At 35.9% G+C, this 21474-nt stretch overlaps 1 protein-coding gene across 2 annotated transcripts in view; it reads right to left on the minus strand.

The window, feature by feature from the left end:
* LOC124532315 (vacuolar protein sorting-associated protein 13) overlaps positions 1-21474 on the minus strand; it is a 36288-nt gene that overhangs the window by 7975 nt on the left and 6839 nt on the right. Inside the window, exons 10-48 of one of the 2 annotated variants that reach the window (XM_047107170.1) lie at positions 20863-20996; positions 20661-20784; positions 20421-20573; positions 19429-19603; positions 18869-19062; positions 18729-18798; positions 18078-18228; positions 17678-17952; positions 17283-17420; positions 17098-17200; positions 16603-16835; positions 16035-16190; positions 15281-15520; positions 13906-14121; positions 13330-13599; positions 12631-12800; positions 12324-12463; positions 11842-12005; positions 11238-11387; positions 10425-10644; positions 9868-10014; positions 9476-9669; positions 9227-9364; positions 8621-8773; positions 7994-8080; positions 7774-7907; positions 7573-7681; positions 6703-6906; positions 6165-6321; positions 5889-6007; positions 5353-5577; positions 4827-5042; positions 3886-3927; positions 2079-2282; positions 1701-1838; positions 1472-1618; positions 1240-1388; positions 890-1021; positions 295-510 (exon numbers count right to left, since the gene is read on the minus strand). In XM_047107170.1, the coding sequence (XP_046963126.1) occupies positions 295-510; positions 890-1021; positions 1240-1388; positions 1472-1618; positions 1701-1838; positions 2079-2282; positions 3886-3927; positions 4827-5042; positions 5353-5577; positions 5889-6007; positions 6165-6321; positions 6703-6906; positions 7573-7681; positions 7774-7907; positions 7994-8080; positions 8621-8773; positions 9227-9364; positions 9476-9669; positions 9868-10014; positions 10425-10644; positions 11238-11387; positions 11842-12005; positions 12324-12463; positions 12631-12800; positions 13330-13599; positions 13906-14121; positions 15281-15520; positions 16035-16190; positions 16603-16835; positions 17098-17200; positions 17283-17420; positions 17678-17952; positions 18078-18228; positions 18729-18798; positions 18869-19062; positions 19429-19603; positions 20421-20573; positions 20661-20784; positions 20863-20996 (6387 nt within the window). The remainder of the gene's footprint in view (positions 1-294; positions 511-889; positions 1022-1239; positions 1389-1471; positions 1619-1700; positions 1839-2078; positions 2283-3885; positions 3928-4826; positions 5043-5352; positions 5578-5888; positions 6008-6164; positions 6322-6702; positions 6907-7572; positions 7682-7773; positions 7908-7993; positions 8081-8620; positions 8774-9226; positions 9365-9475; positions 9670-9867; positions 10015-10424; positions 10645-11237; positions 11388-11841; positions 12006-12323; positions 12464-12630; positions 12801-13329; positions 13600-13905; positions 14122-15280; positions 15521-16034; positions 16191-16602; positions 16836-17097; positions 17201-17282; positions 17421-17677; positions 17953-18077; positions 18229-18728; positions 18799-18868; positions 19063-19428; positions 19604-20420; positions 20574-20660; positions 20785-20862; positions 20997-21474) is intronic. The other variant, XM_047107171.1, reaches the window with a different exon arrangement.

Below are 21474 nucleotides of genomic sequence, written 5' to 3' on the forward strand. Positions count from 1 at the left end.
CCACGCTGTTCCAATGCGGGTTGGTGGAATACACATGTGGCAGAATTTCTATGAAATTTGTCACATGCAGGTTTCCTCACGATGTTTTCCTTCACCGCTGAGCACGAGATGAATTATAAAGACAAATTAAGCACATGAATCAGCGGTGCTTGCCTGGGTTTAAACCCACAATCATCGGTTAAGATGCACGCGTTCTAACCACTGGGCCATCTCGACTCGAAAAATATTATATGAATTACAAATTTAACAAGCGAGTAATGTTAACCGTCAAGCGTTGCTTATTCATCAACATACTTGGATATGCTGACATAGAGGATCTCGGTGAGCTCCGGGTCGTTGACGAGCGACAGGCCGAAGCCGTGTATGGCGAGCACGAGCTCGGTGTGCACGGGCTCGGCCTCGCCGATGGTGTGCGCGCCGCTCGCCAGGATGGGGTCCTGCGTGAACAGCACCACGCGCTGCAGCCCGTCGAGGAACGACACCCACCACACGTGCTGGCTTTCGTTAATCCTGAACGACATTACATATCATATCATTACAGCACTTTATCTGACATTGATATAGTATTTTATTTTGATATTACTTCCAGGCAGGATTTGATTGATATTAATTTAAATAATTGTATTAATTAACATGACTGTATTTTTTTAAATGTTGAAAAAGAGTAACTACTGAGTTTCTTGCCCGTTCTTCTCGGTAGAATCTACTTTCCGAACCGGTGGTAGCATTACTTAATTGTTAAATGACGATTCAAAAGTGCTTGTAAAAGCCAACTTGAATAAAGTATACTTTGATTTTGATTTTTGATTTTGATTTTGAATGTATTACTATTTTCATCAACGTACTGTACTAGTTGTATAAGCCTTTCTAGTAAGTCAATTTCACTTACATGAAATCACCAATTCCATCTTTTCTCAAATCGTTTTCGATTTCCTTCTTTTTATGCGCTTCGAATATTAGTATACGCGGACCGGCTGGATTGTCCCAAGTGTACAGCATTTGATGCATTGAAGGTATTTTTCTGAAAAAATTAAATTAAATTAATAATACATTTAAACGATTACGATGTTATGTATTTTGAATTGATTGAGCGAAGGGCAACGATCCACATCGGCTTCTAGCAAAAAACCACTGCTTCTATTAAAATATGTCCCCTGCAACTCTTTCCCGGCTCACTCCGCGGTCAAGCCTACGCACAGTCTCCCAGTATGCAGCGGGGGGAGGGGGGGGGGCGCTCACCGCACGTTGACGTTCTCCTTCTCGAGCACGTCGATGGCGTAGGGCGAGTAGTTGACGAGCAGCGCGGGCGCGTGTCCGGCGCGGTACTGGCGCACCGTCACGTACGTGCCGCCCTCCGTCAGCTGCACCTCCACATGCAGCCCGCCGTACTGACAATGAGATCATACGTTATTCTACTACATCAATAATACCAATTCGAGTTGTAAATACAATGTGAATAATAAAGGTTCACCTCATTGTTAAGCTTCAGACAAACACTGAGTTGCTCCGTGTACAGGAACGGTGCGGCGTGCTCCGTGGAGCCCGACACTCGCAGCAAAAGCAATTTATCCTCTCTTTCTATCACAGGCCAGAGAGGTGAACTAGAGTTTTGTTCCACCTAAGGAATACAATTTGTTTAGTAAAAATTTATTTAATCATATATTATGACATTGAAAAAACAAATTATAAAATTGGTTTACCTCTTGCCAAGGATCCCCTGACCTATGCAGTTCTTGATATTGTATAGGAAACGGACATTCGTTAATAATTAGGAAGAATGGCGTAAATATAACCATTTTTGTCAAGCTGTTGAACGTCAGCTGATTAGTTACTGCCACCTACAAAAATAATAGAATTAAAATTGTTTTCTGAATCCAACATTAAAGCCATGCCGTTTCCCACGGGTTTAATTTAATAATTTAAAAAGAAAATTCTATGACATACATATAATAATACCCTAGACAGAGAAAGTTACGAATAATATCGCTCGCTGTAGAAAAAAAAAATTTAATTGTATACAATAATACTTCTCTAATTATATCAATATAGATTGAGCTAAAAAAAACTATTTTGCAAACCTCGTATGTTCTTCCTTCGTTTTTGCACGTTACGACACCAGAACTTCCAGGCACATCTAGTGAAAATTTATCGGACCATTCGCCAAACTCCACTCGTATTGCGGCCTTCTTTTTCCCAAAAAAGTTTTTGGCTCGGAACGAAAACAATATAGGTTCCTTGTAGTCTTTCGGGTGAAAGATAACGTTTCCCGTTTCATCGACGTTCTAAAATATAAAAATAATTAACGGTGAAAATTTATAAATATTTAAGATGTATAATAAATATACCATAACCGTTTTTATCATAAAGTTGTAATTTGAGTTGATTATTGTGCAGAAGGAACTCCATTCATTAGGCCGACAGACAGACAGAGAGGAGACAGAAAATATATGAAATTTGCCGTGGTGACGCTTTAATTGCTACAAGAAATCATAAAAAAAATCCCGATGTAAAATAATTACATTATTCTACAAATATATTATAAAACAGGGTTCGCGGATATGTATCAATTGATTTTTTCCTATCTTCTGAACTACAAATTTTGTAGATTAAGCATTTTAGGGAACTTCAAAACGAATAAATAATAAATATAAAATTGAACCTTTAAATATATTTAGTGTCGGTCTTTTATATTGGTAGTCATATAAACTGAGAAGTAATAAGTGCATATATATCAATATAAATAGAGTTATTTTTAAAATCATTTATTTTAATCAAATGTAAAATATATTAATATCTTTCAATTTATTTATTTTTTAATTTCTTAGTTTTATATAGTATAGTTTATACATATAATATGTTTTTTTTTAATTTGTTTATTCTAGGAAAGCAGATACGCACATCACCAGACGGGTAGGTCCAACTTATAAAAGCAAAGCAGTTTGCTTGCTGTCCCGCATAGATATTGACAATATATTAAATATAAACCAATATTTACCTTACCAATTCGCGACCAACCAATTTAAATGTTATGTCCCTTGTGCCTGTTTACACTAAGCCACTTTACAATAAAACTAAACTATTGACGTCTATCGGTGGAAGAAACAATGAGTAATTAATACCACCCGGAGAAGCCTCCTTGCTACCATCACTAATGTGTGTTAAGATTAAAATATGTATGTTTAAAAATTGTGTGCGAAATTATAAAAAAATATGATACATGCAAAACATGCTGTTACATAATTTCATATAAATTAAATAAACATTTAAATAATATAATTACATATATTTTTAAAGTAAGGTCATAACTTCTAAAGGGATTACTTAACATTTAGTGCGATGTCCACGTTTTGTACATAAATGAAGTAGTTTTTCATAGTGTAAGGTGTTCGTTTTAAAACAAATACCAAACATATGAGGTATATTTCTAAATAATCTAGTAATAAGCTCAATTTTGTTTGCACTCACCGGCAAACATGAAGCGCGTCTAATAAATCTACTGCAACGAGAATGTTTTATCTGTAATTTAGACATGTACATGTTCTACAAATAAGCTGAAACACATTACGAATACATCGGGGACTACAAAAGTTTACAGTACACAATACTGAAGTTATAAATGAAGTATGACCCTACTAACCATGCACATAAGAAATATTCTACATATATTAGAAGTTGTTTACTAATTATATCAACTAAACGATGAAGATTAAAAAAGTTAGAATGATGCTTTACAAAAAATCGAAACCGTAAAACGTCTTATTTTAAAATAATTGATACGTTTCATCAATTATTACAAGCAAAATATAGTATAATTAATTATAAAGTCAAAGCATGTTACAAATAAAATACTAATTGCAGATTATTTCAAACCATGTCTAAAGGTACCTTGTTGGGTGTGCTGGAATCTTTGTCTGGTTTCTTTGATTTCTGCAAGCATTAATTTATATGGCCCTTGTATTATCGATCCCAACCAAAAATTATGTAAGTATGCGTTTAACTCATATCTTTAGAAAACCACTGTTTCTGGTAATTGTATTTTTTTTTGTCGTAAATATTCAGTGTATACTTTAAACTACATATATACAATTCTATGGTTTTGTTCCCATTTATCCCTTGAAATATATATGATTATTGCCCATTACAATAATGTAAAAAGTTCAAATTAAAACTTCCCATGTAGTAAAAACTTAATATTTTTCGGTCAGCTATTTTAATTTCTGGTTATAACCGTAACAGCTGCAGTAAAAAGTTAAATAACTATATATACTTCTATGTGTGTTTTATAGTGCTTAGTAATATAATTTAAAATATAGACTTTCGTTATACTCACGAATGTTTGACTATACCTATATGTTAATGTAACATTATAGATAAATTAATCCGTTTATTCATAATGCCTTTATCGAATACCTTAAACATATGTATGATTCCATCAAAGTTATGCGCATTCTACTTTGCGCCCAATGAGATCTGATTTCTATATCAATACAGCCAAATTTTACATGATAATTGCAAGTTGCTTTCATTATGTAGCTAACTATCCTTATAAGTAAAACAATTATAATAATCAATAAAAATGCTTTGATCTTCACAATTATTCTAGAATAATAATAATAATCATGCTCATACTTTTTGACCCGTAGGTGAGAAATAAGAAAAAACTGAAAATCGTAGATTATAAAGTATAAAATTCATATTAATTTTTTTATTAGATCATTAACTACTGCACTAGCAATACGTTTAGCCCTAATACGGACAGGACAGATTAGTACCGCTAATGTTACGTAAGTTTTGTACTAAGTGTAGAGATATTTGTATTTACGTACTCTGTAGCAGAGAGTGAAGCCGGTTTTGTTGAGCATCCAGAAGGGGCAGTAGAGCGAGAGCATCTGCGTGCCCTCCAGGTCGGCGCTGTGCACGCCCAGCTCCAGCGTCATGACCGACGGGCTGTCGTGCGACTCGAACGACCACACGGACAGCTCCGTGTCCTCGTCGGGCAGGTTCTTGGTGCATACCCAACACTTGTCCAGGTAGCTTTGAATCTGTTGGCGTAGATACGTAACACGATTCGGTCTATATTAAGCATTACATTTCCTCTCAAAGGCACAGGCATTTTAGGCCGTGCTTATTTCAAGTAGACTGTAACAGTCCCTTTTCTAAATATAATGAACTGAAACTAATTATAACGGATGAATCGCGTATATTAATTATTTTTATTTTTAAACATCCCGACGTTTCGAGCACTTGTAGAGCAGTGTTCGTGGTCACGGGTGACCACCGTGGTTATAATTAGTTTTATTTAAATGTGTAATAATCGCGAAAATTTAAGACAACATTATATAATGAACTGACCATAATGACAACCGAAGCCCGATTGGGTGCCAGATGTGACAAGTGGAACATCTCCCCGGGACTGAAGAGCTGCGTCCGTCGCAGGCCCAGTTGCGACACCAACACTGGCACTGGCAGACAGTTTTGCAACTTGACAGCTGGTTTGAGGACGATGTCGTAACATGAAGATGCGAAAGTGTGTCGGTTGGAGTGCTCGAAGAATACTTGCTCCATAGTTCCCACAGCCTTCAAGCATAAAATCATATGAGCAACAATGAAATTACAAACACGACTGCATACGTAAATCAATGCAAAGCCTATATAAATTAATTAACATACACATTCACTATTGAAAAAAAGCTCAATAAATTATAATTATTATTATGAAATCAGTTTTTGTTTAGCATTTAATGCAATTTAAAATTTATCTTATGTATACAGAATTTAACAACACATTTGTTTTTCTTAAATTAATATTAAAATATGATCAGTTAATTTATTCATATGAACATTTTAATACATAAATATTTTAATACTAAAAATAATAAAAAAAATACCCGTAAGTAGAATTTTTCTCCACTGTTTTTATCTTTAGAATCACACTGTAACAATTTCGATAATTTAACTTCCTGCTGTAGTTCTCGCCATATAAACGGCGACACCGAAACCGTGAAGCCTGAAAAATAAGTTTCAATTATAGCTCATAAAGACATTCAACAAATTATTAATTTAATATTTGCCAATTCGTTATTCACGATCTGTTCGTCATCTGACTAATATTGAAACAAGATGTGATTTAGTTGATCATATAGATGACAGTGACACGAGCTCACCTTCGACGGAGAAGAAGATCTCAGCGGTGGGCGTGTGCACGGCCTGCAGCGGCAGGCGCAGCGTGTCGCCGGGGCACACGTCGCCCAGCAGCCGCACCTCGTTGCCGCTCAGCGTCATGTAGTACACCGACACGTTCACGGACAGCGTGTTCGTTACCTGTCACGTATACCGACACTTGTATAAATTTATGGTATCGTTTTAAGGCAACGAAACAAAATATGCCTGTTGTATTTATGATATACAATCAACAGTATGTATGAAAAAACGTGGGCATTCATTGGAATTAGGAACTATAGTAATAATAGTAGCAAATAATCTGTTTCAGCAAATTCAAGACGCGAAGACAAAAGTTTACCTATACGACTGAGTGAAATGGGTTTAGACGGCCAAATCTAAGACAATAAGGAATGTACGTTGTGTATTACTTTAATGGCCACACGTATAGATTAAATTTCATTTAAAATAACCCAAATGAGCTATACCACATTACAGCCAAGTGAGCCAGGTATATCGATATTGCGCGGGAATAGTGCGGACCTGCACGATGCTTCGCAAGTAGATGTGCAGCGCGGCGTCGTGCATGACGACGTCGGAGATGAGCCCGCGCGGCTCGACGGCGGCGGCGTGCGGCGCGGCGGGCGACGCGGGCGTGCGCTCGCCCGTGTGGCGCCGGCCCAGCGCGAAGTAGCGCTTGTCGGCGCGCTCCACGGGGATCACGATCTCCTCGCTCATCTCCACGATCTGTTCGCAATCATGAGTATTTGCGGCTGACATTTTTTTCATGACAGTAAATGTTATTTTTTTTAATATTATCAAAATGTGTAGAACAGTAAATAGGCTATTTGACAATACGAAAAATAAATTGTGAATTATTGTAATCAGTGTATATTATGAGTTTAAATATGGTTATTTACTAACGAAAGTTGAAAATAAAACGTAATTTATTCAAAAATCTATAAATACAAACGCAATTTTTCAACGTTTGTCACGTGACACAAAACCCTCCTGATTGGCCGGGCTTATGATAAAGTCACTTTCTTGTAAACTTTGTTTTTTACTGTATGTACCACAGATTAAAATACAGCAAAGTGACGTCACCGACCCCATTGCAGCGCCATATTGTCCAAATAGCGTTTTTGCGCGCTATTTAAATATGGAATTTTTAATATGATATTTTTCGGCAAATATGTACTACAAATAAAAAACATATTTTAGTTAAGGAACCTAACTTGTACTAAATAATATACAATGGATTTTAAAAACCAATCAAATAGCCCATTATGGTCAAACGATTTATGATAGATTAAATGCTATCTTTAGAGAAAGAGACAGGTATGTCGATACGAGAGACGAGATATATATATATATGTCCCGTGATAATTGTCCCTTTTATTCTGTATGACTAACCTTAACGTTAAGTTTAAGGGGCGGAGGTGGTTCATTCAGCTTCATAACATTAAGCCCGCCGTGTTTAAGTTGAAGAGGAACACATGCACCGGGCTCCAATACGACTTCTCTGTTGGCGATAAAAATGCGAATAAACATATTTTATATAATTAGTATATCACTATATACCAAGACCATGAGATAGACTATCCGGTGAGATACCTGTAATCGGAGACAGTATATTCTTCAGTTAGAAAAACTGAGAAATCTTCGTTGTTTTGTAGTGACAGTTTAGCTGTTAGTCCCGTACAGTTGTGTAACACGTAAGGAGCACCCAAATACTTTTTACTTGACTCCTGTTAAAACAAAAAACGTAATATTAACATAATGTTTATATATAAATCAGTTATACTTATTAGTAGTTAAAGAAAAAAAAACTTACATTTTCTCCAACCTTAGCCTTAGCAATAATCGATGTGTCAGTGTCTCCCACGGCAGCAGAGAAAGAGTTACCCAATTGTGTAAGCACCTGAAAAAGAAATATGACTATATCGAATTACATGCTAAATTTTATTGTATACAGCTGCTACTAACAATCGATGTAATAAATTGGAACGAGGAACAAGGGTGATTTCGGGGAGTTTAGTTTGTAATGCTATAAGTCATTGATATTACATAGATAATATTCACTCAGTTTACTCTCAACTTGTAACATAACGGGAAGGCCGTATAGTACGACACAACTTAGATGTAGCATCGGCAAAATTCGTAAAACCGATCACATCCGAATTGAGTACGCTATCCCAAATTATCAAAATTTATTTCTCGTGCGGATATGATCTTTGCACAAACGTAATAACTTGTAATATCATATGACCTAATATATTCGTATTTGACACGTCGATTTACATGCACTTGCTTTCTCTGACGCGTGAATCTATAGCGACGAATAGCGTCGAATGGGGCGATAGGGAGCTATTTCTATTGGTTGTGTAAATCGGCAGTAATCGGTTTTATTTTCATTCCATTTCATTTTCCGATGCTACATCTAATTTGTGTCGTACTATACCTCCATGCCGCTCCTGGTGATGGTGATTTCCAGCGGTTCGCTGCTTGACACGGTGACGGTCTTGCTGGCTTGGCGCTGCGCTACGGCCTGGATGTTGGCGGCCTCGTCCGTCGTGTCGATGGCCTGCGAAATCTCTTGCGGGCGCATCACCACCTGCAGAGCGGAGTATTTGATTAACAAAACATTAGAATTATTTGTTTAAAATATATTTCTGTTATGATTATAATATTCTTGCGAGTGTATCAGAGTTGAGTCGAGATGGCCCAGTGGTTAGAACGCGTGCATCTTAACCGATGATTGCGGGTTCAAACCCAGGCAAGCACCGCTGTTTCATGTGCTTAATTTGTCTTTATAATTCATCACGTGCTCAGCGGCGAAGGAAAACATCGTGAGGAAACCTGCATGTGACAAATTTCATAGAAATTCTGCCACATGTGCATTCCACCAACTCGCATTGGAACAGCGTGGTGGAATATGTTCCAAACCTTCTCATCAAAGGGAGAGGATGCCTTTAGCCCAGCAGTGGAAATTTTCAAGCTGTTGTTGTTGAGTGTATCAGTATCAGGAGAGTTATATTCGTTGATAAAATTGATATAAAATAATCACCTCCATTTTGAGCTCCCAGGGAACGTGTTTGTATTGCGAGTCTTTCAGTATTTCCACGGGCTCTATGAGCGGTTCCCACATTGCGCGTCCGATGTTGTAGTACGACACTTGCATCGCCCACGTCGACTCCATGTAGAACTGAGTATAACATTTAGTTAAGTTATTTTGAAAATAAAGTCAGCTTAAGTACTTGTAACACTTGTAATGGCACATGTTTCTTCACTTATATTATTAATTATGAGTACTTACATCAGAGCTCCAGTCCTTAACTTGACCAGTAAGTGAGGCTTGCAATACTAGAACGGGGATGGTCTCATTGCCGATCTCCATTTCCAAGGCCACGACGATAGACGGACTAGACATGAGGCATATTTCGCCAACCGGTGCTTTTGTTACCACTTCTTCTGCGTCTTCTTCCACATCAATAGCTTCTATACCTTCCTCTATATGAAAAAAGCAATCAACATCACACAATACATCACAAGAGTTCCGTTTTTAAGTACTGATCAACGCTTAGCTGTTATTTGAAGTAATTTAAGCATTTTGTCTTCATATAGAAAATAAATCATACCATAATAAGTATTTTGATTAAATTATTAAGTAACAATAATGAAATAAGTCTATACATCTGTTTTTCGTACCTGTTTTTAGGAACCAATATGAACTGGGTTTAAATGGTTGAATGTCCCAAAGTTTGTCATAGAATATTGGCTTGTTTTCCAATTCGACGTTATCTTCTTCACGACTAGTAACCGTCGCCAGGGCACGGTTCAGCAAAGCTATGATCTCTGTTTAGAAAATAAATAACATTAAAGCACATTGTCGCAATTTTAAAATTACTAGCATATCAAAGCAATATTAAAGACTCAAGTTTAACTGAGTTGCTTATTTTTCTTTCACAATAACACTATTGATCGGATCAATGTGAAAGTGCCTTTCATATTAAGTTTTTTTGGTGAAGGCAAGAAGTTGCATATTTTTAGAGGCTTTTATGTCAATCTTGTCACTGGAGTAACCAGATTGGGCCAGGTGTATGCGAGGCAAATACTTCAAAAATTACAATTACATACCTTAGCTTCTAAATGAAAAATGTAACCAATGTAATGTTTTAACATTACAACAGAATACTAAACAAGTGGCGCCGCTCCATATAAAACATCAATAATAACCGTTAACAAGTGACATGATATTATGCTACCTGGCGAGACGGTGATCTTGATGTCGGTGAGCGCGATGTCGAGATGCATGCCCTGGCCGGGCGGCTGCGCCAGCGCCAGCGACAGCGTGGCGGGCGCCAGCAGCCAGCGCGGCGCGGCGGGCGGCGCTCCCAGGCGCCGCGCCACCACCTGCAGGCCCGACACGCCGCCCTCCGCCACCATGCGCTCCTCCGTCTTGCGCAGCTTGAAGCGCGCCTCCATCTGCCGAATGCCACAGAATGGAGAGCAATGCGCGGCTGCTACTCGGTACCATCGCATTTGAGTGTGTGTATTCGAGCATATAAAACTTAACACGTACTTAATTTTTTTTTTACCTTACCGTTCTTAAGTAAGTACGTTTTGGAAGTTATTGTTTCTATTGTGTTATTATCGATGGGACTGCCGCTAATTAGTTTCGGGTATATAATTAATGTAAACTGAACTGAGTCGAGATGGCAAAGTGGTTAGAACGCGTGCATCTTAACCGATGGTTACGGGTTCAAACCCAGGCAGGCACCGCTGATTCATGTGCTTAATTTATCTTTATAATTCATCTCGTGCTCAGCGGTGAAGGAAAACATCGTGAGGAAACCTGCATATGACAAATTTCATAGAAATTCTGCCACATGTGCATTCCACCAACCTGCATTGGAACAACGTGGTGGAATATGTTCCAAACCTTCTCCTCAAACGGAGAGGAGGCCTTTAGCCCAGCAGTGGAAATTTACAGGCTGTTGTTTGTTGTTTTGTTTGTTTTTAATGTAAACTGGTAAACTTTATAAATGCATAAGTAATATTTCGAAGCATATACTAACGTTCAACACCAAAGCATCACACTCCTTCTGCTCCAGAGACTCGACCAAAATGATATCCGGTTGTTCGATCTTAATGTTGACAGTCATCATGGATAGCTTCTGAGGCTGCTCTGTTAAAGACGGCGCTGACACCACGGACACTTTTTTCTTCTGAAGATTTAATAAATATCGAAGTTATATTTCTTTTGGCGCATTGTGATAATGAGAGTTATGTTTCTTTATGATGTGTCTACAAGATAACTTAAAGCTACATCATGAAGTTATTTAAGCCAATGAGGTGTTAGTGTTAAATTCAAATTTTATCATTTTTTTATATGTTTATTTTATTGCAAATTTAAATAATTATTACATTGAAATGAATTATTTTTTCATCGTTCATGACACGCACTTTTTTATAGACAATATATTTGATGTATAACTAAATTATCATTTTAAACTATATTTTTCGAATGATTATTCGTTAAATGTTTACCTTTAGATGTTATGAGGAATTTATAAATTAAATAAATCTCTCTCTCTATTTCTATGTTATGCGAAATCAATTATGACAAAAAGAGCAAAACTTACCGTCCAACTTTTATACATATTATTATCATTTACTCACTGTTAAAGCTTCTGCGGATTTTTCAGTTTGCGACTTAACAACTTTTATTTCCTCCTTAGTTTTATCTGGAGTATCTTCACTCAATCCGGTTGTCATAAATTCAGCGATTTTGTTTAGGAAATCAACAGCTAAGATTAGATTGAAGCTGAATATCCTCATATCGACTGAAACATAAATAATGATATTTTTAAATATAATGAAAATCAGTTCTATTTTTCAAAAAAGAAGTATAGTAATATCCTTAAGTTCCACTCAGCTCTCCTTCAACCTCACAATTGCATCCAGCGAGGATGTTTCTATCGTTTTCATTACTAAGATGTTAATACTAAAGAATGTAAAATTAAAAATATATATTTAATCTTTATAGCAAACTTTCATAATAATTAGTTTCGTAAAATATTTTTATAATTTTCGACTGATGCTGAAAGTGCTATCAAAAATTTAAAATAATCTCGTTTTATTTAAATAAATGATTAACTAACTGAATGTGTCGCCATTCTTCAGGGTGTAGGTAATGTCAATCATGCTGCGTATTTTGTCGTGAGTTTCCATAATTGCAACTGAATTTTCGTCAGACTGACTGAGTTTGGTCTCTTGTTTGTCGCGACGCCTTTCTAAATATCTAGTTATAGAAAAAGGCTCATGTTAATATTGACAAGGAATATTAAAGGTATTTTATTACATATTTTATTTTAAATATAAAATGAATATTAAAAACATTTTGGTACTAAATTGGAATCTAGTAGGCTAATGGAAAAGTCCCATGTATCTAGAGCCGATAAGCATTACCTTGTTATTTTAGCTCCTCTTCCGGGCCTCGTGTCATCTAAAGTGCAGTCAACTAGTAGAACAGATGTGTGCATCGAGCTGTCAGAGAACATTCGACCCTTGACCGAGAGTAAGGCCAAACAAAAGCGGGCTAACTCCACATCCTTAACAAACATCGAATCTTCGGACGACTACAATTGAAAAACAAATATTTAGTTATTAATGTGCCTTTGGCGAGTAAACAACGCACTAATAGGCTATTTGACTGGTTTTTAAATTCCATTTTATATTATTTAGTAGAAGTTAAGGAACCCAGTAAAATTTGTGCTTTTTTATTTCTAGCACATATTTGCCGAAAAATATCATATTAAAAATTCCATATTTAAATAGCGCGCCAAAACGCTACTTGGACAATATGGCGGTACAATGGGGACGGTGACGTCACTTTCCTGTATTTTAATCTGTGGTACATATAGTAGAAAAGCAAAGTTTACAAGAAAGTGACTTCATCATAAGCCCGGCCAACCAGAAGCGTTTTGTGTCACGTGACAAACGTTTGAAAAAATGCATTTTTATTTATGGAATTTTGAATAAATTAAGTATTACTTGCAACTTTCGTTAGTAAATAACCATTTTTAAACTCAAAATATGCACTGATTACAATAATTCACAATTTATTTTTCGCATTGTCAAATAGCCTATTAAATCAATACAACTTACGCCATGTGTATTCATGAGATCGATGACAAAACTGTCCATGGTGAATGAGAACTTTATCGTAGTCCTTGGCATTTTTGTCTCAGTTGGGGTGACTACTGCCGTAGTCGACTTCATTTGGACTTTACTCGTTTGACTCTTAAATGTGGTTTTAGAAATCGTTTTCGAAACAGACGGCTGTGGTTTTATTTCTTCGGTTTTGACTTGACCTTCTTGAAGGTTTTGATTAAGAATTTTCATGATGCTCTTGTAATCGCTATGGCCTACTGTTATCTAAAAAAGAAGATTTTAAGCATTATTAAAATATTTTATTGATTACCATTTTTTATCACAATAACGAAATTATTATATAATACAGTCGTTTTTAGTAAATAAAGTACGAAAGTTTGTAACTGTATCTATATCTGACGCAAACAGTACAGGCGCAGGACCTAAGATTGCCTTCCTGACCCGATTGGATCCGTGGATCGAACTCAAGAATCTGCCTTCCTTAAACTAAGAAACTGCCACCATTATAGTGACCTGCAAATAAAATATTTATTTCGATTATACAGAAGTTTTTCATATAAATATACTTACAGCAATAGTTTTCATTCTCCCCGATATGTCTAAATCAGGAAGCGCCTCATACCACGAGGAGAGACTTCTCTTCACGAAAAGTTTGAAGCTAGTCGGTCGCAAAAGCTTACGCTCGTACAATATTTCTTGATAGTCTTCTTTTAACGTCACACATGACACTTTCATATCTTCCAAGTCGAGCATCAGTTCGTCTACTGTAACTTTATTGCTAACGTCCTGTTTAAAGTAAATATTTATTAGTATGATGTATTACATATATAGTCTATTCCAATGGGAAGAGGAGAAAAGGTAAATAAACAGCTTTGACCTTGAATTGATATGTCATTTGCGTTCGACTAGTGAGGTGAAAATAATTGAATGAATGGGTAATTAATGCTAAAGAACGATATATTTTTTTTGATTTTAAAAGTAATGTTCCGTTTAAACAAAGTCAGGTCGTAATAAAAAACTTCAGAGAATTCCGAATATGCATCCGTGCACATGATACGAAAGATGAGAGACTATTTCAAAACTATAAAATTGCTATGCACAAAACTGATCTACATTTCGAGATAAGAGATTATTTTTAACTAAAATAATTCTTTTAACATTTTTGGTAAAATATTATTTTTATGTAAAAACCTTACTGTATAAAAATAACTTTTTTATCTATCGTTAGGTAACTTTTTACGTTTCTAATAAATAATTCATATTATATATTACAACCAATTAAATAAATATATTAAAAAAAATATCTATAATGAATTTTAAAACTAAAATAATATATTTTTTATCTGTATAAATTCATTCGTCTACATTCGTTTAGCGACATGCCTAGTTGAGGCCTCTATTTTTAATGTTCGTCATCGAGAAATGGCGTCTTGAATGTCGACAAAACTGTTTTCGTTACTTTGGAAGTGAAATTAAAGTAGATCTATGTAGTTTAGTGAAATATTGTTGTATTACAAATGAAGATATATTAATCAAGAACTGTTTGTAGTTAATCTTATAGTGGAATTATCAACAAAACACTTGTAATATTGAAAAATACGGTATGTTTTGAATGTTTCCTTTTGTCATTGGAAAGGACTATACATATATTTATGGTTAGGCCAATTCCTGATTATTTTGTATTTAGCATGCACATAGTACGTAAATATCTTTGATGTATTTTACTAATAGTTGTAGTTAATAATAATTCAAACAATTGTGAGGTTTTAATTAGGTTTTTATAAGGTTTTAATAGCCCTATAATTAATATAGATTAATAACTATTAGAGGGATTAATAACTATTACAGAAGTCAGGGATAAAAGTCGAATTAATTCAATTGCGTTCAGACGTTCTATCGCGGTTCTCCTGCGGATATAACGATCCAATAGTGCGTTTGTACTGACCGCGACGGGCAGGTCGACGAACTGGTTGCTGAGGTTCATGCGGCCCAGGTCGAGCAGCAGCGCGCTGCGGCTGGCCGAGTTCTCGGGCACGAGGATGAGCGGCGCGGCCAGGCGCACGCGCAGCGCCAGTTTCGTCGAGTTGACGTACGCGCTCTGCACGTTGGCGCGCGCCGCGTCCGCCGCCTGCGACGACGCCGACAGCAGCGCCTCTTGCGCCGCTTGGAAGTTGTTCAGGAACTCCTGCGCACGCGCACCCGCCGCATGTAGTATACCATGTATAGTAAGACACAAATTAGATGTAGCATCGGAAAATGCAATGGAATGAAAATAAAACCGATTACTGCCGATTTACACAACCAATAGAAATAACTCCCTATCGCGCCATTCGACGCTATTCGTCGCTATAGATTCACACGTCAGAGAAAGCAAGTGCGTGTACATTGACGCGTCAAATTGACGAACATATTAGGTCATATGATATTAAAAGTTATTATGTTTGTGCAAAGATCATATTCGCGTGAGAAATAATTATTGATAATTTGGGATAGCGTATTTAATTCGGTTGTGATCGGATTTACGAAATTTGCCGATGCGACATCTAAGTTGTGTCGTACTATACCATATAGTATTTTTTTATTAAAATACAATATTTTGAGTGAAACTTCAACTTATTTAATGCTTGTTGTGAGAGATTTATATTTCTAATTCTTTTATTATTTTAAATTCTTTGGTACTACCGAGGGCTCGCACTCACCAGCATCGAAGAGACGAACCAGTTGAGGAACACGATGCGAAGACAGTTAATCTGTGCGTCGATCGACATGTTAACGTCGCTGACGCTCGGGTGTTGATCGATATTGTATATTACGATTTGTACGTTAATGACGTCACCGCCGAGTACTTTTAGTATCTGAAATTATATTTAAAATTATAATTAATCTTTTGCCCAATGATATTTTAATAAACAGATATGTTATACCCATACTAAACAACAGAAAAAAGTGTGCCGCCCCGGGGACCGTTTATTTTACATTTCGTTACAATTAAAAAGGATAGCTTGATAAAAACAATAAGTAAAAGGGATAACTAGATGTTTTAATTACGCAAAACATATTAATACATAATTATGATGTATTATAACGTATTACTGGCATAATTATGATGAAAACGACTAAAGGCAAACGTCCCAATTAGGACGTTTTCTAGTCTTCACTTTTTGCGCGTTAATGACATATCTGTTTACTAGAACATCATTGATTTTGCCTATTAACGTGTATGTTATTAATAAAAGATCAATAAGTATTATTCTCATAATCCATTACCTCCTTGTGTATAGTTGCAGGGTTCAAGTCTTCGACTTTGATGGACGCAATTGCACAATCAACTTGCGTGTACGAACTCTTCAGTATGAGGCCGGCGGCGGCTCCTTGAAGCTTCATTATAGACAGCGGTCGAGTGTCTGTCGCGAAACCAATCTCTACGGCTCCAATTTTAACATTCACTTTCAATTGAATACTCTCCACTTGCTTGCGACGCGACGGTTTTGCTACGTTTACTGAAAACACAATAAAATATTACATAAATAAATCAAATACGATAAATCTCTTAATGATTCTATTATAAAGCATTATTCGTTCTGAAATGGAGATACAATATCAAAATGACAAAACGCAAAAAACTATAAAATATATGAGTATTAATTATAATACTTTTTATAAAAATACATAAAATTTATTTTTGATAAAAATAAGACACTTTCATAAATATAAAATATACCAGAGATTTTTAACCAAAATTACGTACATAAAAGAATTTACCTTTCAACTTTGCAACTGATAATTCCTCATCCTCCATGATTGTTTCTAATGGTCCAGCATAAGCGTATCTGTCTACAGAGCTTTGAATTGCTTGTAATCGAGTCTGCAAATCATTAAAACATTAAAAATCTATTATCATAATAAATAAGAATACTTTTGATATATTATATCCAATAAAAAATTACCTGATACTCGTTCACGATTACCAAGATCTCCTGAAGACCTTGAAGGTGTAGTAAAACTTTTAAAGTTGTAAAATCGAGCTCAATCATTTGCTCAACAGAACCATAGTGACTTCTGAATTCCGGACATTTCTTGTCCACCTAGAAAATAATTAAATCATTATTTTTCGTATTACGATAACTACATAAAATTATAATCTTAATAAACGAATAAAACTCACATTTTTTAAATAAAACTAGTTATAACGGATTTTAATCGCGTATATTAATTATTGTGGACATCCCGACGTAGACTAAGGTGACTAATAATTAATATACGCGATTAAAATCCGTTAAAACTAGTTTTATTTAAATGTGTAATAATCGCGAAAATTTAAGACAACATTATGAAAACTCACATTGTTATAAGTAACAGTGAATAAATACTGATTGGCATTCGCTTGGTCGGTTTCGTCCCCTGTACTCAACACTTCTGGAGTCTCTATCATACTGATAGTGCTATGTCCGGCTCTGTGGTGTTGCATATTAACGGAACCGAGGCGAACTGTCGCTTCGAGTGTGAATGTCTTTTGGGTCGCCTTCAGTTCGAGCAAGTTCAAGGAAAACACCAAAAATTTCTCATAGTTCTCGGTAGCTTGTAATTTGCTCTTTCGATTAACACTTACTATTAATTCTGGGAAAAAACATTTTAAGCATATTAAATTTATATAAGAACGAATTCTTATATAAATTTAGTTTACGGTGTAATACAGATAAAATTTAACATACTCTACTAGCATAATTGATACATAAAATTACCTTTCATAATAAAGAAAGCCTCAACTTCTGTTAGTTGAACAGTTTGTTCGTCTCCTTTTCGTTGTTTTGAACGCGCTGAATCTCTTTTTTGTTTTTCTACTGGATCAAGATATCTCAACAGCGACAGACTTGATGCTTTGGAGTCGCTAGCCTGAAAGATTTATTATTTTCAAAATACCATACTATTTCGTCTTAATGATTTACATAAAACGCAAATGTAAATTGTAGAACTAAAGTATTTAACAAATCATATACTACTTAGTGTACATTACTACAAACTATATTAAAACTGCCTGATTATTGACATTACCCACAATAAGTAGTAATAGTATCTAGATCTTTTGTAAGTTACACAAACTATTATCAAATATCAACCACATAATACTACACGCCTATTTATTTAACTAATATAAAACACATTAAGTGATGTTAAAAACTGTCTAAATTTTTAAAAATAATATAAAATTACCGCACCACCGCCTTCTTGTATTATAAGAGTACTTTCAAGGACACGACCAGATATGGTGAACGCAAATTTGTGGCAAAATATCTTTAAAGTAACAACAATAAATCAAAGAAATAAACATCTTTTAACGAACATTGTGTAAACATTAAAAAAATATATATATAAAATATTAATTAACATTTTACCTTAAGTTGTGTCGCTTCTTCGGACTGTGGGAGGGGCATGCTGACTAATATTTCGCATAAAGTTAGCAATCTGAAAATGAATTATTTAATTTAAATAATATCACTAAACATACTCATATGAATATAAAACAAAGATTCACCTATCTTCCGATACACTAATCGCAATTTTTTCCAATTCACCCATAACTTTAATTTTTGGCAGCCTGGGGTCATCTGTTATCAAACATTTGTGGATCTGGATGAGGAGGTTAGTGGGCTGGAGCAAGTGCAGGTGCGTCGCTTTATTGGAGGCTATAGCCGAATGCCAATCTTCAGTCGGAGATGCAACGACAATCTATAATGAAAACAGTTACTTAATATTTATTAAATACAATATTATTGGAATAAACAAGCAACATCAGCGTCAAGTCATACAACTTCCCTATTTAAAAAAAAAAAAGGGCGGGAGATTTGTAGTTGACACATTGAGAATTGCAATTATAATTATTACGGTGTAATGTGATTATTGATGGTTATTTGTGTTGTAGACTAAATGTTTTTCTTTTGTGGTAGATTGATTGTTATTATAAATTAAAGATAATTGTTTTTAGAGGTTAACCTACTTCCTACTTCTGGTTCTAAAAATATATATTATACGGGAAACAGAAAAATAGCTATAATATAATTCCGAGGCACAATTTAGACACGGGTGGTAGGAGACCTGCATCTCGGTGAGGCGCAGCGCCATGCGGTCGTAGCTGTGGCGCGCGATCTCGCGCAGGATGGCGGGCTCGGGCAGGCCGGCGCGGTGCAGCGCGTGCACGTCGAGCGGCGCGGCGCGCGGCTCCGACTTCACGCTGATGGCGCCCAGCTTCACCACCGCGCACGCCTCCGACCTGCCGCCCGACCGCAGTGGCACGTTACTAATCGTTCACATTTTTATACCTTTGACGACCGCCGTGGTCGATTGGTGTCATTAATCAAACGTGCAGACAGGCTAGAACGATCATACGATTGTTTACGTAAAAGGCAATTAATAATCGCTTACTGATCATTATATTTGTAAACAATCAAAGATGAATAATTATAACTTATTTAACTGACAACTTTTGTTAATCATTGTAAACATTTTGATTTTTTAATTATTTATAAACAAAAAAGGGCACAACTTAAACAGTTCCCACATTTTATTTATTTAAATGCTTTATTGCACAACATATGAGTGATTACAAAATGGTGCGATCTCACACTGACAGCCATGGGTGATAGAAGCTTAGTAAGAAAACTTAGTAATTATAACAACCTCCGTGGTCGAGTGGTGTGTACACCGGTTTTCATGGGTACGCCACTCTGAGGTCCCGGGTTCGATTCCCGGCCGAGTCGATGTAGTTTACCATTAGTTTTCTATGTTGTCTTGGGTCTGGGTGTTTGTGGGACCGTCGTTACTTCTGATTTCCATAACACAAGTGCTTCAGCTACTTACATTGGGATCAGAGTAATGTATGTGATGTTGTCTCATATTTATTTATTATTATTTATTATACAATCGATTTAAATTTATCCTTATCCTCGATATTTAATTTTGTGTTTAAAATTGACCTCCGGCTTCACCTGCCATCCCGATCTTACAGTTACAGTCGACCGTTGTCGATGACAGACTCTGCACGCTTATATTTAATGAAAACTCCCCACGAATTCGTTCCTCCGTCTCACCCGGTGTAAATTCCTGTTTGCGGAATAATGATGAAGGATGCAGCGATATCGATATCCAGATCGATAAATGTGTGATGGTGTACTGCGTACTGCATTCCCAGGGCCGACTTCTCCTTCAGATCGGACAATTTATTTTCGGCGGCCGCTTGTAAACTGTAATAAAAATATTTATATACTATGTTTTTAATTGAATTTGTAATACTTATAATATTTTCACTTTATGAATTTGAATTCACGTACGTGGTCAGAGCCGTCGACTCAGTGGGAGGTTTGAATACGTTGACTATCTCGATGACGGTTTGTGCGTCGTAAATTATTTGAAGCGGGCGAGCCTGCACCTTCACTCGTTGATCACATGTGCCATCTAATAAATTCAAATGTAATTATAAAACAATATTGCACCTCTTATTATACGTTGCAAATTAAATAATTATAAGCTTACCCAGTGGGTTGGTTTCAAAAATAACATTTAACAGATTAACGCCTTTTGCGACTTCTTTCGAGGTCACCAGTTGAGGTTCAAAGTCATCTTGATATTTGCCCGTGACAGTGAATGCCCGCATCTGAACATCGACTCTAAAAAGGAATCCAGAAATAAAAAATATATATATATATAGCAGTCCATAGGCGTTTTTAAATATATAGAACTTACGTTTTTGAATTGTACTGTTTAATAGTTTTAAAATTAATTCGAAACTACAATTATACCTCCTACTTTTCCTGTATTGCCAATCATGAGTGCATTTTGACGAAGTTATTGAACGCTATTAAATTTTATCGACTAAAAGAAGACATTTATCCTAACTCTATTATCCCACTTTAGGCATAGCTTTAGCTTTCTAGTGCGGCCACCGTAGCATACGAAAAACCAAATTCTGAAATACTTTCGAGCAGTTTCTGCTGTAACAATATACATTGCAATATGCAATGTACATTGTTATTGTTGTGTAAATCGAGATGGCCCAGTTGTTAGAATGCGTGTATCTTAACCGATGATTGCGGGTTCGAACCCAGGCAAGCACCGCTGATTCATGTGCTTAATCTGTCTTTATAA

The sequence above is a fragment of the Vanessa cardui genome, chromosome 9, assembly GCF_905220365.1.
Source record: "Vanessa cardui chromosome 9, ilVanCard2.1, whole genome shotgun sequence".
In the NCBI taxonomy this organism is placed as follows: domain Eukaryota; kingdom Metazoa; phylum Arthropoda; class Insecta; order Lepidoptera; family Nymphalidae; genus Vanessa; species Vanessa cardui.